The 19,376-nt window shown below is 36.2% G+C and overlaps 1 protein-coding gene across 3 annotated transcripts; it reads left to right on the top strand.

Moving 5' to 3' along the window:
* The first annotated feature begins 1,063 nt into the window (after nt 1-1,063).
* Nucleotides 1,064-16,777, top strand: LOC140151349 (transmembrane protein 179B-like). Of its 3 annotated transcripts, XM_072173660.1 has the most exons (6): nt 1,064-1,191; nt 3,659-3,829; nt 7,366-7,553; nt 10,882-11,001; nt 12,815-12,878; nt 14,942-16,777. In XM_072173660.1, exons 2-6 carry the CDS (start codon nt 3,719-3,721, stop codon nt 15,092-15,094), a joined length of 636 nt encoding a protein of 211 aa, XP_072029761.1. In that variant the 5' UTR covers nt 1,064-1,191; nt 3,659-3,718; the 3' UTR covers nt 15,095-16,777. The 3 variants fall into 3 exon arrangements, with proteins under 3 accessions (XP_072029761.1, XP_072029760.1, XP_072029759.1); XM_072173659.1 differs by lacking the exon at nt 1,064-1,191 and having other exon boundaries at nt 3,605-3,829; XM_072173658.1 differs by lacking the exons at nt 1,064-1,191; nt 3,659-3,829 and adding an exon at nt 6,439-6,591.
* Nucleotides 16,778-19,376: the final 2,599 nt, after the last annotated feature.

The following is a 19,376-nucleotide window of genomic DNA, read 5'->3' as shown; positions in this document are numbered from 1 at the left end:
TCAGTGATATCAAAGTTTGACAAGGCCCTGAGTTTGACCGATATTTGCGATGACGCCAATTTCCATGGTTACGTTGAAGTGTTCTGTGATTTCTCCGAAAAATAATTCCCAATCAGTATATGACGCGCAGTGTTCATGTTCAATGGTTGCTGCGCATATAGCTACCGATCATTATTTCGCTAGTATGTAGATTCAGACCTATCGCGTGGCTGCTGTTGATGTAGCGTGGGTCATCATATTGGGTGGGGGTCCCCGGTGGGCATCGACCAAGAAGGGGTGACGGGCCTGATGGTGGGGATACAAAACGTTTCCCGGCAATATTCCTATGGGATTTTCTAAATTTGATGGGGGGGGGGCGTCCCCCGTGCCCTTATGACGCTACGTCCTCCTAGCTAGCTCCTTCCTTTAGTCCGTTTCTTCGACATCACTTTACTCCAGATGTACGTTCTCATCAGGACTCTAGTGGCGTAGCCAGGGTGCGGTCCCCCACCCCCGCTCATCATGGCCGTCAGTTCATATAAGGCCGTACAGGACGGGCCTTGTTAACAAAAGTTGGGGTCAACATTTTGTGTGCACTTGTTCCGGTTGAAGATGAAGAAATGAAGAGCTTTGTTGCAAAACCCCTTACATCCACTTGAGCAATTTTGAGAACACGTCAAAAAATCATCAAATAAATCACTGATATAAGGGGTTTTAAACAAAAGCAGTTTTTGGCGGATGCTCATCCTACCCAAGCATCCTGCCCAAAACTGCTTTTTTGCAAACCCTATATATGAGTACTTTTTTGATGATTTTTGATGTTTTCTCAAAATTGCTCAAGTGGATGTAAGGGGTTTTGCAACAAAGCTCTTCAAATATAAAGTACATGTTGCTCAATTACTTATAATCTTTTACCTTTTACTTTTACCTTGTTGGCTGTTTACATCGCCACATTGGCGGATATTGATCATACGCGGCTTACGAGCTTTGAAAAAAATATTTCCGTCGGTACATTGTTGTGGCCCCACCCCCGGTTCCGAAATCTTAGTTACGCCACTGCAGGACTCTTCAGACTTGGCATAGATCCCAGCATAGATTCTGCGAATTTGTTAGTCATGTTAGTGTTATGCGGCCACTATTAGTAAACCATTTCCCTGTCTAGTTTAACGTGAAACACCGTACGTGCAATAGGCTTTACTGTCTAGGAAAAAGGTGAGTTGAGATGTAAATTAAAAGGGCATTTCGTGATCCACAGCATCATCTACCCACTTTTCATATTTTTATATTACTGGATACCTCTGGCTATATAATGTTTATGTACAAACAATTTCTTGCAGATTAATTCGTTTAGCAAAGATATCGTGAAATTTGAATTTCGTTTTGGTATACCAGAATGAAATTAGTACAACACATTGTCTATGGAGCAGTGTAATACACCTAATCATGCATAACTCGGAAACGCAAAATCGGAATCAACCGAAATTTTGGGAATAAGCTTTTTTTGTGGATATCTACTAAAAATGTCATAAAAAGAGGATGTTAGGATCACGAAATACTCCTTTAATAGTATTTAATATGTTGTGTACGTCGGATTTGTGTCGGTGTAAACGTTTGAAATTTATTGGTCATACCGGAAGAGGTTGGGTGTGTGGCTTCAAATTGATCATTTTACTACCATCCTCATCAGTGGCGCGTTGCGTATTAGCATGAGTCGGGGGGGTGGGGGGGGGGGGGGGGGGGGGGTGCACCGGGTCTAGGGGGAGGTGGCACAAGCCGTTTTGGGATAATTTTCCTGTTGGATTTTCTAAATTTTCAAAGGGATGGAGGGGGGGGGGGGTACATGCTCCAATGCCCCTATGAAGCTATGCCACATCCTCCCTCATAATTGAATTTGAATTCTTCATTTTCCCTGCTAGAATTTCACGTCTTTTTTCAATATTTCTGTTTCATTACCCCAGTACTTGATTGTAACATACTCGTTCAATAACGCATCTAATTGTTTTGGGCTAATAAAATACACAGCCGAACGCAGGTCGATCGGGTACGATTACTAAAAGGTCGCGTGCCAAGTATCACTGTCTAATGTATTACGTATATTAAAGGGATACTGTCTGTTATTGTGCAGTTTGATACCTAATCTCATGCAATATTTGCATTTCGGAATATCAATCTAATAATAGGGTTATATTTGCACCTACCGCACGATTTAATGCTAGAAACCATTATTCCTCTGTTTTGAAAAAGAGTTATAAAACAGACAAGAATAATATAAAGCAAAAGATTAGGTGTATAAAATTAATGTTTTGGTTCTTATCCGGAGGATTTTAATGAATTAATGAGGGTGGAAGGTTCTATTTTCCTTCAATTTAAAATTAGTATTGTTAGTAGTTTTCGATCTTTTCAAACATTGCTCGAGGAAAAGAGGAGGCGTCCCTTTTTCAAATGTGAGATTATGAGGGATAACTCCCTAGAAGACATTGGAGTGATCTTTGTTCTCTAATAAACTTATATGTATAAAGTTTATTTCTTAAAAAATCTGACAAAACCCAAAATTGAGGAGGAAGGGAACGAGAACCAAAACATGGACGTGGAAATATCTGAAATAGTACCAGAACTTTTATAGCATTTGTTACCTTGTTTTTTTATCCGATTCTTCTTTCTTTCTTCTTCTGTCAACAAACTTTAAAATGGTTCTCCTCCTACATGTTACACCCTACAATTACGTAACTTGCACATAATGTATCGGCTATATCCAGTGCCCATAGTGTCTAAACAGAATTGGGGTCAAAGGTCATTCAGGGGGCATTTCCGGTATTTAACCAAATACCTTCAAAATGCTTCTTCTGCCACATATTATATAGTACAATGATGTCATTTGCATATATGCATCGGCTATACCATACACCTATAACTTGCATACAGAATTGGGGTCAAAGGTCATTAAGGGGGTAAAATCTTACAATTGCATTATCTGGACATCTGTAAGGGTTATGGGGCTCAAACACGGTAACAACAAATCTCATGACCAGGGGAACATTTTGCAGGGGTCAGGTCAAAGGTCATGCTGAGGTCAAATTTTAGAAATGCATTTCCTGGACATCTGTAAGGGGTATGGGGCTCAAACTTGGTGGTAACAAATTTAATGATCTGAGAAACATTTTGGAATGCTTTGCAGGGGTCAGGTCAAGGTTATCTGGGGTCAAATCTTATAATTTCATTTTCTGGATATCTGTAAGGGGCATGGGGCTCAAACTCAGTGACAACCAATCTCATGACCAGGGGAATATTTTGCAGGGGTCAGGTTAAAGGTCATGTAGAGGTCACATTTTAGATATGTATTTTCTGGACATATGTCAGGGGTACAGGGCTCAAACTCGGTGGCAAATTAGTCTATTTAATTCGGTCTTTAATTATAGCCCCGGCTTTGTTCAGATTTACTTCTACTCTCCCATTTAAGATTTTTTTAATCTGCCATTTTAATTATTTGATTTCAAACTATATTTAGCTGGTCTTTTCAGAATAATCACTATTTATATCTGTGTTTTTAAATGTTTCTAGTGTGCAATTATTTATGTTTCTTGTTGGTTTTATAATATTTAAATGTTTCTAGTGTGCATTTATTTATGTGTTTCTCGATGTTTTTATCCCCATGGTGGTATATGTGTGGGAGCAAACCTAGGTCATGCCTTGCTACAACCTCGCTACAGCCTGAGCCACACTACAGCAAAACCCATTCAAAATGGCGGAAGGAAGTCGCGTATTGAAAATTATATCCATCATAGAAGTAGTGCTCCTCGTTGCAGCTTTCGTTGCAGGAATGGTGGTAGTTATTTCATTGAGAATTTCCCAGGTAAAACCAGTCGTGTAAATATTAGTTTACGTACGTTAATTGATAATTTCATATTAGAAGAATTTCACTGGGGAGGGGGAGGGTTTTTTGTTCTGGTTGAAGGTATACGGGGATGTGCCACAGTTTAGGGTACCTTTTCAACAATTTTGGTATATTAATGGATTTGGTGGATTTTCAGTGAAGACTAAGGCGCATTTGGGCAAAGGTGTCCTTAAAAGCGCCCAATTAGGGCAAATTTGGGTGCTTTTTGTGAAATATTGGTATACTGATGGGTTGCAAAAATAGCAAAAAATATGTATAGAGAAAGCCAGCATCCGAAAGCCTGAGTGGCACATCCCCGTACGATTGTTTTAACAGACCCCATCCAATTGCGCAACTACGCGACACGATGCGTTGTTGCGCGTGTGTACGAATCAATTGAGCTCAAGGTCATACAAGCAACAGAATTGGCATACTCAAATTTCAAATTTTGTTCTAATTGATTCCAAAGTATTCACGTTGTCAGAAGGATTAAGAAAATATATAATATGACCTATCTATAGTATAACTTAGCGTTCTGGAGTTATGAGAAAAAGCGTCGAAAGTCTACATTTGGGCTATACATGGGCTAAAACAGAAATATTCCCTCCTATTTTGATGAAATGGCAGGCCTTGCCGTTTGAGACGAGCGATCGCTCTCGTTCGCCACCGCTCGCCCAAAGTGAGCGATTTTCCACTCGCCATAGACACTATATATTGCTCGCTGCGAACCTTCCAAAATCAGCCATCGAATCAACCAATTCAGTATTAAATCGATTCTGTGCCCTCTCCAAGCGGAGAAAGCCACAAATTTTAGCGGGCTTCGCGCGCATTTCAACATAAATATCGTGTTAGGACCGAAGCTCTGCTTGATTATATATATATACCAAATTAGTAATAAAAATATTTATAAATTTTGCTTCGAGGACTGATACGAGTAAATATTAAAACTTTTGCCCACTAGTGAGATGAAAAAAATTGCCTCACTGATGAGTAAAAACACACAGCGACGGAAAAAATTGCCCCAAAGGCAGGAAAAAATCTGCCTCACCTTAACTCCCTAGCCCCCTCGATAATATCTAATGGTGCGTCCTTCTCTCTCTCACCCAGCCGTGTGGCATTCATTTATCAGTATTATTATCTACAATTCTACACTTTCCGCTTTTGGTTATTATCATATAGTTGATATAATTGATTTGCTTTCAACCAGTTTAATTTCCTGCTAGAAATTCAATGTTAATCCTTTCAGTTTCTATTTCATGGTTTTAATAGAATTTTCCCGGAACAATTAAAGGCCTATTCAGCGAATATGCTCATCCAAATTCAGATTTTTATCACATTTGTTAGTGGCATAGATGTGCTAACATTACCTGCTAGTGGTCAAGCTGAAAGCCGTGTATTAAAGACAGAAGTAGAGAAATTATCTAGGCTACATGTATTGAATGGGACTGTTTTCTCCGTTTTGTTGCCAAATTGTTTATTTCAAAATACCTAATGGCAGTTTTAATGACTTATCATTCACTTTTAGGCAATTTATACACAATTTTAATAATTCAAAACTTTCGCTGGGATCACGGAATAAGTCTTTAATTACCTTTGATTTACGTTACTCACTGGCTCTAGCTCCAACTCTTTTCAACGATAATTTCCAGGCACATCTTGTATATCTACAAGGGCGCCCTGAAGATGATTATTATTAATTGAGTGTGTACAGCAACACACATTCCTCCTGGAGCACAAGAACAACCCAAGTGTTAGGGTTAGTGCTCCATGAGGAGTTACGGTTAGTGCTCCAATCACACGGGTCATGGATAGTGCTCTAGGAGCGCACGGTTAGTGCTCCATGAGCACAAGGGTAAAGGATGGTGCTCCAGGATCAATAGGGTTAGGTATCTCGAGGAGCTTTATAATAAAACATTATTGTTTAGGGTTTAAGTGCCCTTAGTGTGACGTTAACTCAATGTTACTCTTTATATCTAAAATCGGACCTCTTCCCATATCCCTGTCCCGTCATATCCGGATGGCATCCCTTGAATTTAGTTGCACTATTCTGAGCACTATTGTGTTTAGCCTGGCTTCGGCCGAATGTTATAAATAAATCAATAAAAAAATAAATTATAACTCCCGTCAGGGATATCGCAAAGATACTTTACTTCGTTTCAAAGGCTTCCGTATAATTTTCTTACTCGCCTTGGAACTTTTCTTGATTCAAGTGGACACCCGTAAGTTCTAATAATAATAACAATAATAATAATAACAATAACAACAACAATAACAACAACAACAACAACAACAACAACAACAACAACAACAACAACAATAATAATAATAATAATAATAGCTCGCCTCAAATTTTTTCAGTTCAGCCTCAAGGACAAAGCTTCCAATCTATTTGATCTCAATGGACTTTCCTTCACTCAAGCCCCAGCTCTAATACCTAAATAAATTCTCTTGGTCGCGTTGGTACTACAGCAGCAGAGGGTATTAAAACTCACCTAGATAACTCAGCTCTCCTTCAACTCGCTCAAATAAAACTCACTATTGACTAGTTCATGGTTAATTCGTTACGCATGATATAGCACGATTAATATGCGTCTATTTTCTGTTCATTTCGCGAAAATAAACCATTCAAAATGGCGGAAGGAAGTCGCGTATTGAAAATTGTATCCATCATAGAAGTAGTGCTCCTTGTTGCGGCTTTCGTTGCAGGAATGGTTGTAGTTATTTCATTAAGAATTTCCCAGGTAATACCAGCCGTGTAAATATTAGTTTAAGTACGTTAATGGTTAATTTCGTATATTTTAGAAGCAATTCAGTCATACCTATAATAGTTGTATACAGGAAATCTTGTTATTATATGTTATACCAACGTTATTGAATGAGCAAATTAGCCTAGTAATTTTTCCAGAACATAGAACATACCGGTATAGTGCAACAGGCTGACAGTGTGGTACGGTACGCTATCTATCCATAAGGTAGCGCTATCTCTAAGGTGTAAATCCAAATTGTGGATAAAATATTCGCTATTTCTGATACAAAGAAAGGGTTCGCTATAGCTAAAAACAGTCAGCTGCTTCTAAGGTTCGATATCGCTAAATAGGAATAAGGTTCGCTAGTTCTTAGGTTCGATATCACAAAAAAGGTTCGATATCACTAATATCTATGTGAAAGGTCATTTGAGGTCATTTATCCACAGAACAGATCTTTGAGTAGGGGACATCAGGTGAGTGCAGATAATTGAGGTCAAAGGTCATCTAGTAGTCAAATTATAAAATTACTCAGAATGGGCTCAAAGTTGGTGAATATAGTCCTGAAGTGGTGACATGATAAAAATTAAGTGGAGGTCATTTGAGGTCAAATTGCTCATATTGGGCTCAAAGTTGGTGGACACGAGACCTGATGAAGCTGGGAATATCTTAAAAGCAGCAACACCAATATTCTGTGAACTGCGAAGTTTTTACAGACATTCATGGTGAAATAAACAAAATTAACGAGACACAATTTCTCTTTTGTTTCAGAATAATAACGAAGGATACTGCTTGTTTTACGCTGAAGTTCAAAAAGCTGGTCCCCAGAAGTTTGCAATAACGTCATCAAAGGTTTCCACGTGTTCTTACTGTACTTGGATTCAGGCAATAGCTCTCATTATAGCGTTTCTTTATGGAGCCTATAGAATAGTTAATCTGTGCACCAACAGATTCAAGTCGTAAGTTTTAGTGAAATAAAGAGACAACACATTAAAAATTGTGTTACTAGGAAAGGGTTATTTTGCAATACTATTTACTCCGAAACATACAGCATGCACTAATATTTTAGGATTCAAAACATATTGTCTGGTTTCGCCGAATAAAACATATAGCTCAATTCTGCTCCTTTATTTGGAACTAAATATGTGTCTGCTCCTTATTTCTAAAAATTTGTCAAATATTGAAATCATTATTGCCAGTTTGTTCTAACTAAAATATTTGGATTGAGCAAGATTACAATTTATATTTGGGGAAAAAAGGGTCGTATCTTATATATATTCCACAAAATACTATACTTTTTTTTTTTAAATCGGGAGGCAAGCTATATTGCTTCAATATAAACTGGTGTGAAAAGAATTACATAGAATTCAGGCATTTTAATACCATATGTTTCGCGGTATTCATGGTATACAGCATAACTCACTGCAGTGAAATCTATAGTAGTATTTTGTAAATATGCAGTGTCGATTTTAAATCCAAATTAATCAGTAACAAAATAGCACGTGTTACACATACAAATACTTTGATGAAACAAAATACCGAGACTGATACTATTATTGATCTTCATATATTCACTGTGTAAAATCACACTTTTAATGAATAAATTAATTATGAAAATCAATTTGAAAGCAAACTAATAGCTCCTATTATTATGAAAAGTAAATATAATTATATGCAGCTATGGATTTGTTGAAAAAATATCTTTTTGTTGTTACCTTTGCAATATTGCGAGTACAAATTAGTTGGATGACCCCGGGCCTGGTTCGCGAAACTCTATCGTAGACTTACGACAGTCGTATGCCGTACATTAATCTTATTTTAATACGTACATCGAGTGATATATCCATTGCGAATCTTGCGTACGACAATATACATGCACGACCGTCGTAAGTTTACAACAAAGTTTCACGATCGAGAGGCGAGGATATGTTACAACTAGCTCCCGAGTAGAGATTAGAGTTAGCCTTCTTTGTTTATCTCTTCCAGGTTCAGTGACACCTATCTCACTCTTGACGAGCTATTAGAGTGGTTTGAAGAAACAGGTGACCTATTCAATTCTTAGCAAATCAAGGCTGTATTGATTGCAGATTCATAACGCGGCCGGTACTGACCACTCTCTGTTGTTATGCTTAAACAGGAAGCCCCGCTTGGCCAGTTCGCCACAGAAGAACTGACTTACACCTGTCACTTTGATGACAGACAGAACAGAATTTACATGAATAAATTTTAGCCTTGACTAATTCCCCAAGGAACTTGAACCAAAAGTCACGGTGGGGTCGATCGATACATTTTAAAATCAACAGAATTTTGAATTACAACTTTTTACTTCAAAATTAATATTTTCTTGGCCAAAAATATGCTTCTTTTCATTTTTTTTCAGTAATGTCAGATAATACCTTAACGCTTGCACACTATTTCCCTTTTAAATCCTGGTGTTAAACGTAGGCGTTGAAATGAAGTCTTCCAGTAGTGTTATTCTATTTTTATGTACATTTTATGATCATATCGTGACCTTAAAAGCAGCTTCGGAGTCAGGAAAACATTTTTAGTACTTCCGGTACACACCGCAACCCTTATTTGAAGCATCAGCAGAAACGTGCTGTTTGTTGTTGAAAAAATAAAGAGCTCAGTATAAACACGCAGAAACACCTCGGAGGTGTTTAACGGTTTAACGGTGTCCCATCGCCACTCCGAACCGCTGTTTCCACTGAGCACATAACCGATAACACTCCAAACTAACCGCCAACCTTTCCCCAATTCGCCGTAGAAGTGATGATATAACAGGATTAACTACCATAGCAATAAGTTTAAACCCTTCGAGGTAGAGGAACAATGACGCTAGAGGTCTATTGGCTGGGTGATGTTCTGGACTGCGTCCATTGCATCACCGCCATACCGGAGTGATTCATATCATATGTGATTGTAAAATCAAGATCTGCAGCATTGTTCTTTATTTGGTATAATGGCTTTCAATGTCACTTCACGTGTCGGTGGATTGACGTGGAGCAGCAGGCGAAAGCAGTCTAGCGGATGGTTGCCCATTTTCGTTGTTGAGCAGAGAGCTGAAGTATTCTACAAGGATGTCTTTGTCACTTGTTGTTGAAGTACCATCACTTTTCTTCAACTTGACACATTGCCAGAAAGAACGTGGCTGACTTGCGATTTTCCATGTTTTATAGTAGTCACCTATCAAATCGGTCAGTCTAAGCGAGTCTATCTGCTGTGTAGCCTAACTGTTTTGTGTGGATTATTCAAGCTGGAATTGAGACTTATCAATCTTTCTCTGGACCGTCTTTGCTTGCTTGGTTTTGTCAAGTCACCCAGCTCAACATGCCATATGGTCTGTGTTTGCCAAGTACTTTCCTTGCTACTTCTGATCATATTTGTGAGTTTTTAGTATCGTATCGTTGTACTGGAATGTTTCAAATCTGTTTGATAATTCAAGTTGACACTGCACTTTTGTAGAAGCATATCTTGAAGCTTCGTCCAGGTGAACTTTGGTTTGTTGTTTGTAGGGTATCGCTTAGGTGATTCTTATGATGTCGGCAAACCAAACGCTGACGATCCAGTGATTCGAGTCTAATTCCACTATATGGATAAGCTCTGCAGTTCCTTTAATATAGAGATTAGACCACTAGATTGCTATTCAGTATCGAAGTTACGTAATGTTACTATGTCAACGGGATCACGCGCTAGAGTAATGAACCACGATCGAAATGATCACCACATAAAGTATATGGCACTCGAAGGCATACCAAAGTAGCGTGATCCGGTAACCAAGAGAATTACGTAACCACTTCGATGCTGAATTTATTAAGATGCTGTCCAACTGGTGTGTTAACCCTGGGATTAATCTATGTCTACTGCTGACATTTAGGTTCGGGAAACATTTCGTTCTGCACGAAGTTTGTTTCCTCACAGTCTCACACACGCTCACCAGTCTCTCTCACCATAGTGTTATTTGTACTATCATATATCAACAGTGGCGTCCATGCTGCAAGGTGTATGGCTGTCAATTCCAACTCTAGTATCTTAAGTTTCCCATAACCATGATAACCAGGTAGAGTGTGTGTTTTGACATGTTCTAAATTAACACCCAGTACTTTAATAACTTCTTATCATTTGACCATAACTCTTAAGCATGTTCAGTAAGGTTAGTTGTGGGTTACGTTGGTTGTGAAATGGGTGAAATATCACTCAATAGAAAAACGTCTACAATTTGCCTTATCAATTTCTAACATTTGAATTTGAATAAATTAGAAGAATACTGTCTTTTCTTCCTTTCAGATCGTTACTAAGAGTCATCTCCGTGCCAATCCATGGTCTAGTCTCATTTTTGATACTTGTACAAGCCTGCATTGTCACAGTGGGGCTTAAAAGGTTTTGCTCCAATATACATGACATTGGGTAGGTTACCATAGGCATCCATGATTTAAAAGTAATCTAAGTAAACATGATAACATTTCAAGAGCAATTCTTGTTTCTTTATAGAACATTTGCATTGGATAAATATAATACAATAGTGTTCAAAGCGTGAACCAATATATAAACGGTTGTACAAGACAATCACACAACATTAGCAATTTACTATTATTTTTAAGTTGTCGTATAATAGTTACTGATATACGCATTCAATAACTAATTCAATAAGTTCTACTTAATGTGTTATGTAGTTCCGTAGTTTCTTAAGATTGCTCTTAATTTATTAATATGAAAACTGTGTATAAATATTATACATATTTAGAATGACAAACACTTGACGAATCCATCTGTGATGTTCTAGTTTTTGAAAATTAATAAAAACAAACATTTCTGACGTCACAGATAAGTTCGTCAAGGTGTTTGGCATTCTACAGTAAATGTGTATATTTTCATGTACTTTAGACCAACAATTTAGCAGTTATGATAGAGGAATAAAAGTTTTCATATAAATTCCTAGGTTAAGACCAGCCTTAAAACATGTAAAAATATGTCATCTACAAATTTAAATGAGTGCAAATTTATATTGATACCTTTTCCAGAGTTTTGGTACACCGGAAACGACAAACAATCTGAAATCATTTAAGGGTATACGATTTATTGTTGGTCGAAGCAGCAGAAAAAAAGTAGTTCACAGCATCTTGCGAATGGTAGTGAGCTTTAGCAAAAATTGCATTGCTCAATTCATAGCGAGCGTGTAGAAGAATTCAAATATCACAGATATACATTTGTAGGTCCTGTGGCTCTTGATTTATGTTGTAAAGAGGGCTGAAACAACAACACTTTTGTAAAACGTACATAACTCATTAACAACAATAAATTATGCAAGTTTTCAAAGTATATGATTTGTAGAAGGAACTTTTGCAAAACACCAAAGTGTTATTTTTCAATAATATATTGATTCAGATAATGAAATTTTTTCGGCTGCTTCGACCAACAATACCTCGTATACCCTTAAATGCAAATGCATTCATTTATGAGTGTTATGATTGATTATGCTACTAGATTATAATAACTGAAAAAAACCCTGAAAATGTATGCAGCAAACAGAAAGATTTCATTCAAGTCGGCTAGATTGTATTTGTCACCCTGGTTAGAATGATTATCAGCAATAAAATGTATTTAGAAACATTCTACAACATCCGATATTTACTGTAACGTCTGATGGCCTTTCAGAGCATGAGAATTACCATCTGGTCAATCTCTATGAAATGACTTTTTTTTAATACTTTTAGCTCGGAACAGAACTTAAAAGTATAATAACTGAAACAACTGAAAATGTATGCAGAAAACAGTTAAAATAAAAACACCCAATCACATTGTTCACTTTTTAATAGAGACAATTTCTGCATAAATATCTTTTGGGTATTTTTTGGTTGGCGTGAACATGGTGAAGCAGCTTTAATTTTATTATTCTATATAATTGTCAATGTTTTTCTTTATGTTTGCTTGAATTTAAACCATCTAAAGGGAATAGTCATTTTATAGTCACTTCAATTTGCAGTATTCATATCCTATGTAGATATCTGTACAAATTGTCACCATTTTCGAAGCATTGAATCCCGAATTCATTGATTCTTTGCCTTTGAAATTAAGAGATTTAAAAAACATGATATATTTGTAGAAGTAGATCTATAAGGATTTTATATCCTCGTCATGATTCAACTGAATCGAATAATTGTATTATTTTATTATCTAACTCACCTAAGTATCACTCCTTGCATATCCTTTTCACATCCAGTTACAGCTGCAGTTCGTCAACCGTTGAAGGGGTCGAGTTTTACAGCATAATTGAAGTTGCACAGGTACGCATATAATTGTCATTCTATAAGAATGGGAAAAAGATAATTATATTTTATTTTTAACAAGAATGTTTTCATTATGAAACAGATATACAGTTTAAGGCCTTTGGATACAGGGGGAATTTATTCACGTATTTGATTATCACCATGCATCACTACACTGTTTGGTTCTCGTCCCTCCCTCCTCGTCCCTCCCTCCTCGTCCCTCCCTCCTTAAACAATGAAGCATTCTAAAATTGTTAAAACATGGAAAACTTCACACATATAAATAAGTTAATAAGAGAACAAGTCTTTTTGTGGTACTCTAGGGGTATATCCCAGCAAACACAAAAACGTTTTTAAAACGTTTTAAATAAGTTATATTTTGGCTTTTGGTTTAGGTAAAAACGTTTTAATAACATTAAAATGTCGGGTTATATAAAGGTCATGATAACGTTTTAAAACGTTTTGTATGAAAACACACTACAACAATATTTTTAAATGTTTTCAAAAAATGTTATTGTAAACTATTTTTGCAAACATTTTTGCCAAATATTGTGTCAATACTTAAATAACATTATGTTAAAATATTTGAACCCAGCAAGCACAGAAATGTTCTTAAAATGTTTTTTTAAAAACCTTTTAATAACATTTAAATGTCGGGTTATATAAAGGTCATGAAAACGTTTTTAAAACGTTATTGAAAATATTTTGGGCAAACATTTTTCGCAAAATATTTTTTTTTCAACCCCAAAATAACATTCTGTTTTAGAATGTTTTGTATCAAGTTTTCAAGAATGTTTTTGGAATGTTATTAAAACGTTTTTATACTCTTTATATAACCCGACATTTAAACGTTATCTGTAAAACATTTTTGTTTGCTGAGCAGTAGATTATCAAAATGTTTTTTAAGGTTATGAAAACGTTTTATACTCTTAATATACCCTTTATATAACCCGACATTTAAACGTTTTCTGACAACCTTTTATAACCATTTGCGAATGATGTCGAAAACGTTTTGTGTTTGCTGGGTCCCTCATAATCTCACATTTGAAAACAGAAAGAAAAGAAATTGGGTCTCAGGCTTTCCTCGAGTACTGTTGGAAAAGACCAAAAACTAATAACAATGCTAATTTTACATTGAAAAAAAAAAAAACTTCATGAAAATCCTCTAGACGAGAACCAAAACATTAATTTTATTCGGCCTAATTATACCCGTTCACGATTCTCGTCACCTCAACGCGTGACAATATATAAAAACGTAATATAAGTAGTTTAAGTTAATCTCTGTATCGCGCCTTGAGCGCCATTGATTTGGTGGAGACGTGCGCATTAGAAAATCACATTATTATTATTATTATTATTATTATTATTTTATTATAAACGAAAGTACAGCCCGTCGCCCTACTTAGGGATATGGTTAGTCTGTAACGCATAAGTTCATGATCCTTGTGGGGTATTGTACCCCACACACCGACATCGCCCGGTTAATAATTACATTATACAGCAGAGACACTGAAATGAATACCCGGGATTGATACACGTGAATGTGCTATGCACGATTTGATATTAGACAATACATCTTTGTAGAAAATGATGAATTTCTCCCGTAATTGATTTAGTCTAAAGAAGCCAGATTTGGTTCCTTGCACTTGAATATACGTGTTCAATGGATATGATAGTCGTTAGCTAGCGTCTTGAGAAAGAAGCGTGCGTCTTGAACTCAAAAACTGCCAAAAATATTCTGATTTTATATGTGCCGAACTATAGTGCAGCGTAGGCTAGCTGCACTCACTCGTGCAAGCAGTCTAAAAGCATATGACCATTGACCTCATAATGGCGTATACATGCTCACTCACACACAGAGAGGTCAATTACCAGGCTATTGTCAGTAGCCTTAGTCAGATGTCCCTCGGCTCATTATGCGTCTCAAAGGTCGGAACAAAATGGCCATGCGTGGCTGTGGATTCAACCTACCATGGCGATTTCTGCCATGAAGATATCGGGGCGATGACACTGTGCCCCGAGTATTATACTCAATAAGAACCACACCGATTTACCGTCCTTTTTACACCTTCTTTTAACAGGGTGCCTCGTGGTTTTCATTTTTGACCTGGTGTGTTTTGACCCTCCTAGCAGTATGCTACATCTGTATTGAGCGTAGGGAAAAGACGAAAGGTAACCAACCAAGAAAATTGAATTCGCCCGTCGCCGATGATGGATACGATGTTAAGGCTTGATATATACCTTAAGGAGGTGCTTTCCCTCCAAGTTGTCCGATAAAAACAATTTATTTCTTAAAAAAAGTAAATATCACAGTTTAACAAATAACAGTTATTTTTAAAGCCATTTTTGGTGGGGGCGAATAATTAGGCCTATTGTATCATTATAACAGGTCTGACACCAATTCAAACATTTGTTGTGATGTCCCATTTAGAAAATCAACTTAAAGCTGCAATAACTGTAATTCCAACACCAAATAATTATTGAAAAAGAAAATATCGTACGTGCATGTGGTGAAAACCTGGTGTTGCAAGAGTATTGCACTAATTGACTACTGGTTTCATCAGAAACCTACACTTACGATTCAATCTATTTTCCTCAATTAAAAAGTAATTACTTTAGTTCTGCGCTTCAAATTGTGCGTATAAATGAATATCTTTTTACAATCTGTAAAAACTAATTTTCGCATTTATGTAATTAGGTTACAACTATACCACTTTTCGAGATTGTCAATTTTTGCCCGCCATATCATCTATCATGTCTAGTATCTATTGCCAGAACTTGTTGGGGGCATCACAAATGACCCTAAAAACCCACAATAAGATCCTATTTGAAATTGGCAAGTGATTCATGGCTGCTATTAAGATATCCATGTAAAGAAAAAACCTAATCCTGAATTGAATAGCAACAAGAGCTTTATGAAGCCTTACAGGAACAATGTCAAATAATTATGGAAACAGGATCTTTGACTTTGGCTATACCAGTGTACTTATATCTATAAATGCGCTTTATAAATGCGCACGTGACCCATGGGCACTACATACCAAGACCAGCAAGCGTGACCAAATCCTCATGCATTGACCACTTTACAGAAAGGGATAGGAGTTATGTAGATAAATATCATCAAATTTAAGTATCAATAGAATTGTAAAATTATTACACATTTTGCGATTCCGAATTTGTAATATGTTATCAAAAACAACATTTTGAAAGTATTTGACGACGGAACTCAACGACGGAAACGTTTACAATATAATCACAAAGTTGAACAAAATATAATTTTGCTGCACAGCAGTCTCACGTTGTTCCGCCTTTGCATTCAAATGTATAGAAAGGCCACTCGCTATGTAGAAGGTCACTTCGAGACCTACTGTCTATAAGCTGTTATGGCAGCGCGGAGGTGGTCACGTGCGCATTTATAAATGCGCATTTATTAATATAACATATAAGTACACTGTATACAGCAGCATGACTTTGTGGAAACTTTACACATAAAGATATCACACTTCTTGCAACGGCCAATATAATTTGGATAAGTTGGTTCTCCTCTTGGATTTGGATATTTTAAAGCTTTAGAATATTGACCGTATGCATTTAGAATTGCACCAGAAAGTTATCTCCCACAGTGAAGGATAAGGACACATGCATTGGATACATGTGCGTACTTTGGCTGACCTTGTGGATATCCTGTTCACTTTGACCTCATGGGAGAAAAACAATTAAAGTTTATATCGATGTGTTTGAAACTTGAAATAATCCGCGAACCAAAAATTGTTGATGTACTGTACTGTGATAAATTAGCCATTTCGTAGAAAATAATTATTTATGTTGCTTTTTTGTAGTTGAATTTTTACAGTTGTTTTTGTATGTACAAATGTATGCGTTTCAGGAATAAAATGATCTGAAATATTAACAAAGAATATTTCGTTCGTTATAAGTTTTTACATCGTCTTTATATAAGGAAAACACAATGCAAAAAATATAATTGCCGGACCTGGAATCGAAGCCACAACCTTTGGAAGCAAAGCTGACACCTAGCTGACGTTCTCAGATTGTTGTTTTTTATTATGTTATCATTGAAAATAAGACCATTGGAAAATAAGAACATTGTATTAAACATTTCAGTATAGAAATCAGTAGGAACAGAAAGCGTACGGTGTACACACTCCAGGAAATAGTTTTAATTGGTTTGTTCTAGCATTCTACAATTCCAAATTCTACAAATTATGAACTATTTCCCCAAAATCCTGTGTAAATGATTCTCAATGCTACACAGACATTATCCTCAAAAACTTATAGAATATTTTGATGATTTCTTTTTGTATTGTGAAGGGTAATATGAGTAAATAATAAATATTCAAACATCGTGCCATCGGCGCAACTAGCCCTCGCATAGTATCGAAGGTCGCAACAACGACTCTACTTAAAGCCATATTATAACATTTCTGTAAAAATACATTAGTATTTATTTTCCATAAAATGTTAGCTTTTACTGTCAGATATGTCCCCTTTTAATTTTGAGCCGAACAAGTGAGGTAAAGCATAGAAAATTGGAATTTACTACAAGCGCCCATGCATGTTACTCCCGCGATTGTAATACGGTACGATCCTCGGAGTGTGTGTGTATGTGCATCCCGCACGCTGTGTACGTACTGTGCATACTTGTTCGACTAATATTTCCTTCGTAATAATAAAACGCCGGTTCCATCGTTTTATTCAAAATCTCGGATTTTGACAAAACTACAGCACCTAAAGTCTTGATTTTTGCAGAGTATCTTTATTGACTAAAGTATATTACAATCGTGTAAAAACCAGAATTAAAAAAAATGAGGGCGTTCTCCTCAGCAAATGTTACAATATGGCTTTAAAGGTCATATATATTGTTCGGACAACATCATATCATTGGCAAGCTAATATTATGAGGACAATAAAAATTAATCTTTTTTTGGAGAAAATAAGACGCTTAAAATTAATATTCCGCAAAAACCAACTTAAGGGCTGGGGTATGAACGTTTGGACAGTATTTATTTTGGGACATTAGAGCACATCAGACATATCGAATTGCATTCTGAATACGAATGGATTTTTTTTTTTCCCAAAACACCAAAAAAAATTAGGTCTTTTTGGGAAAAAAATCCATATCTTCAATATGAAAGGTCAAAATTTTCAATTGACCGTCGGCTTTTCCTCCCTGCTACATACACTTTAAGAATATATATAATTAGATTTATATAATTTACTTCGAGGACTGTTATATATCAAAAATTTGAAAAATAATTTGTCATAAAATTTGTATTATATTGTGATTTTCAAAAATGAAAATTATTTGATATCAGAAAGACATGCTTCGTATTCAGAATACAATTCGATAGGTCTGAGGTGCTCTCATGTCCCACAAAAATACTATCGAAACGCAATAAACGCTCATTTTAGATCCCTTAAGCGATGAGTTCCTTCGAACGAGACAGATTTGACCTAGAAAAAAGTTGACGTCATGAAATGACGGTGCCTGCTTTGCGAGAAAGGACTATAAACATTCTCAATGGACAGAACGCATACTGTTGTTATTCACAGAAAAAACCCTCTGAATTAACTATTACAAATTTAATGGTTTTTAAACATATGGATAAAATCAGCCGCTTTTTTTATATATTAGTAAATTGTGATATTACAATTCATATGTATATCAATATCATGAGAAATATTTGGGCTAAAAAATAAAAAATAATAATTTGAGCTTAGAATTTCAGCGTGATCAATCTGAGACTAGCATATAAACCGTGTTAAGTCCACAAACTCATGTATCTGATTTCCCTGTGCGATATTGCAATGCTATAGTTATTATAGTTTCAGTTGGATGAAATATTACAAAGCAAACGCATAGTAACAATACTGTGTGACGCTTTATTTCCCAGATGAGAACAGTAGTCTGCATATTGTTATGCAGCATTGTTATGGTAAATAATAGTACAACTCATTGTTGCTAATGTCAAACTTGTTAAAGTGATCACACAAGTAAATGAGAGCATGATATAGTGTCCTCTTCATTTACTTACGTCAACTGCCGCTGCCTTGAAAATTAATTTCGCTTCAAACCGGGGAAGAACACGTACGAGCCTGAACTTTACCCACACAATTTCTCTTTTTTCAGGAGAAATGCGCATAAAAATTGCAAACGAGACTTTTGAATAGTTAGGCGAGCGTGCGATGATCACGGTGAATCATACGCTCGATATTGTTGACAAATGTTAATGTTTTCTGTCTTGTTGACTTACAAAACCAAAATACATGAAAGCCCATTATATCTGGGTTTAAAATGTACAGAAATAATATAATTAATTTGGGAGGTTTGAAAAAAGGGTACGGACTTCGATCATATAGGGAACATAATTACCTCGACTATGCGTTAAAGCAATACTGTGCGATTTCCATAGAGAATAGATTCGTTTTGTTTTCCACAAACTGTTAGTTTTAACTGATCATATTATGTGCCATTTTAATTTCAAGTCAACAAATGAG

Source organism: Amphiura filiformis, chromosome 4 (genome assembly GCF_039555335.1).
Source record: "Amphiura filiformis chromosome 4, Afil_fr2py, whole genome shotgun sequence".
NCBI classification, from domain to species: domain Eukaryota; kingdom Metazoa; phylum Echinodermata; class Ophiuroidea; order Amphilepidida; family Amphiuridae; genus Amphiura; species Amphiura filiformis.
The sequence above is the reverse complement of the archived record's forward strand: the minus strand, read 5'-3'. Positions and strand labels throughout refer to the sequence as shown.

Coding starts and splice junctions, on each gene's coding strand:
- LOC140151349 (XM_072173660.1), top strand. CDS start 3,719: ATGGCGGAAGGAAGTCGCGTATTGAAAATTATATCCATCATAGAAGTA. Junction 3,830..7,365: donor TTTCATTGAGAATTTCCCAG/GTAAAACCAGTC, acceptor CTTTTGTTTCAG/AATAATAACGAAGGATACTG. Junction 7,554..10,881: donor TGCACCAACAGATTCAAGTC/GTAAGTTTTAGT, acceptor TCTTCCTTTCAG/ATCGTTACTAAGAGTCATCT.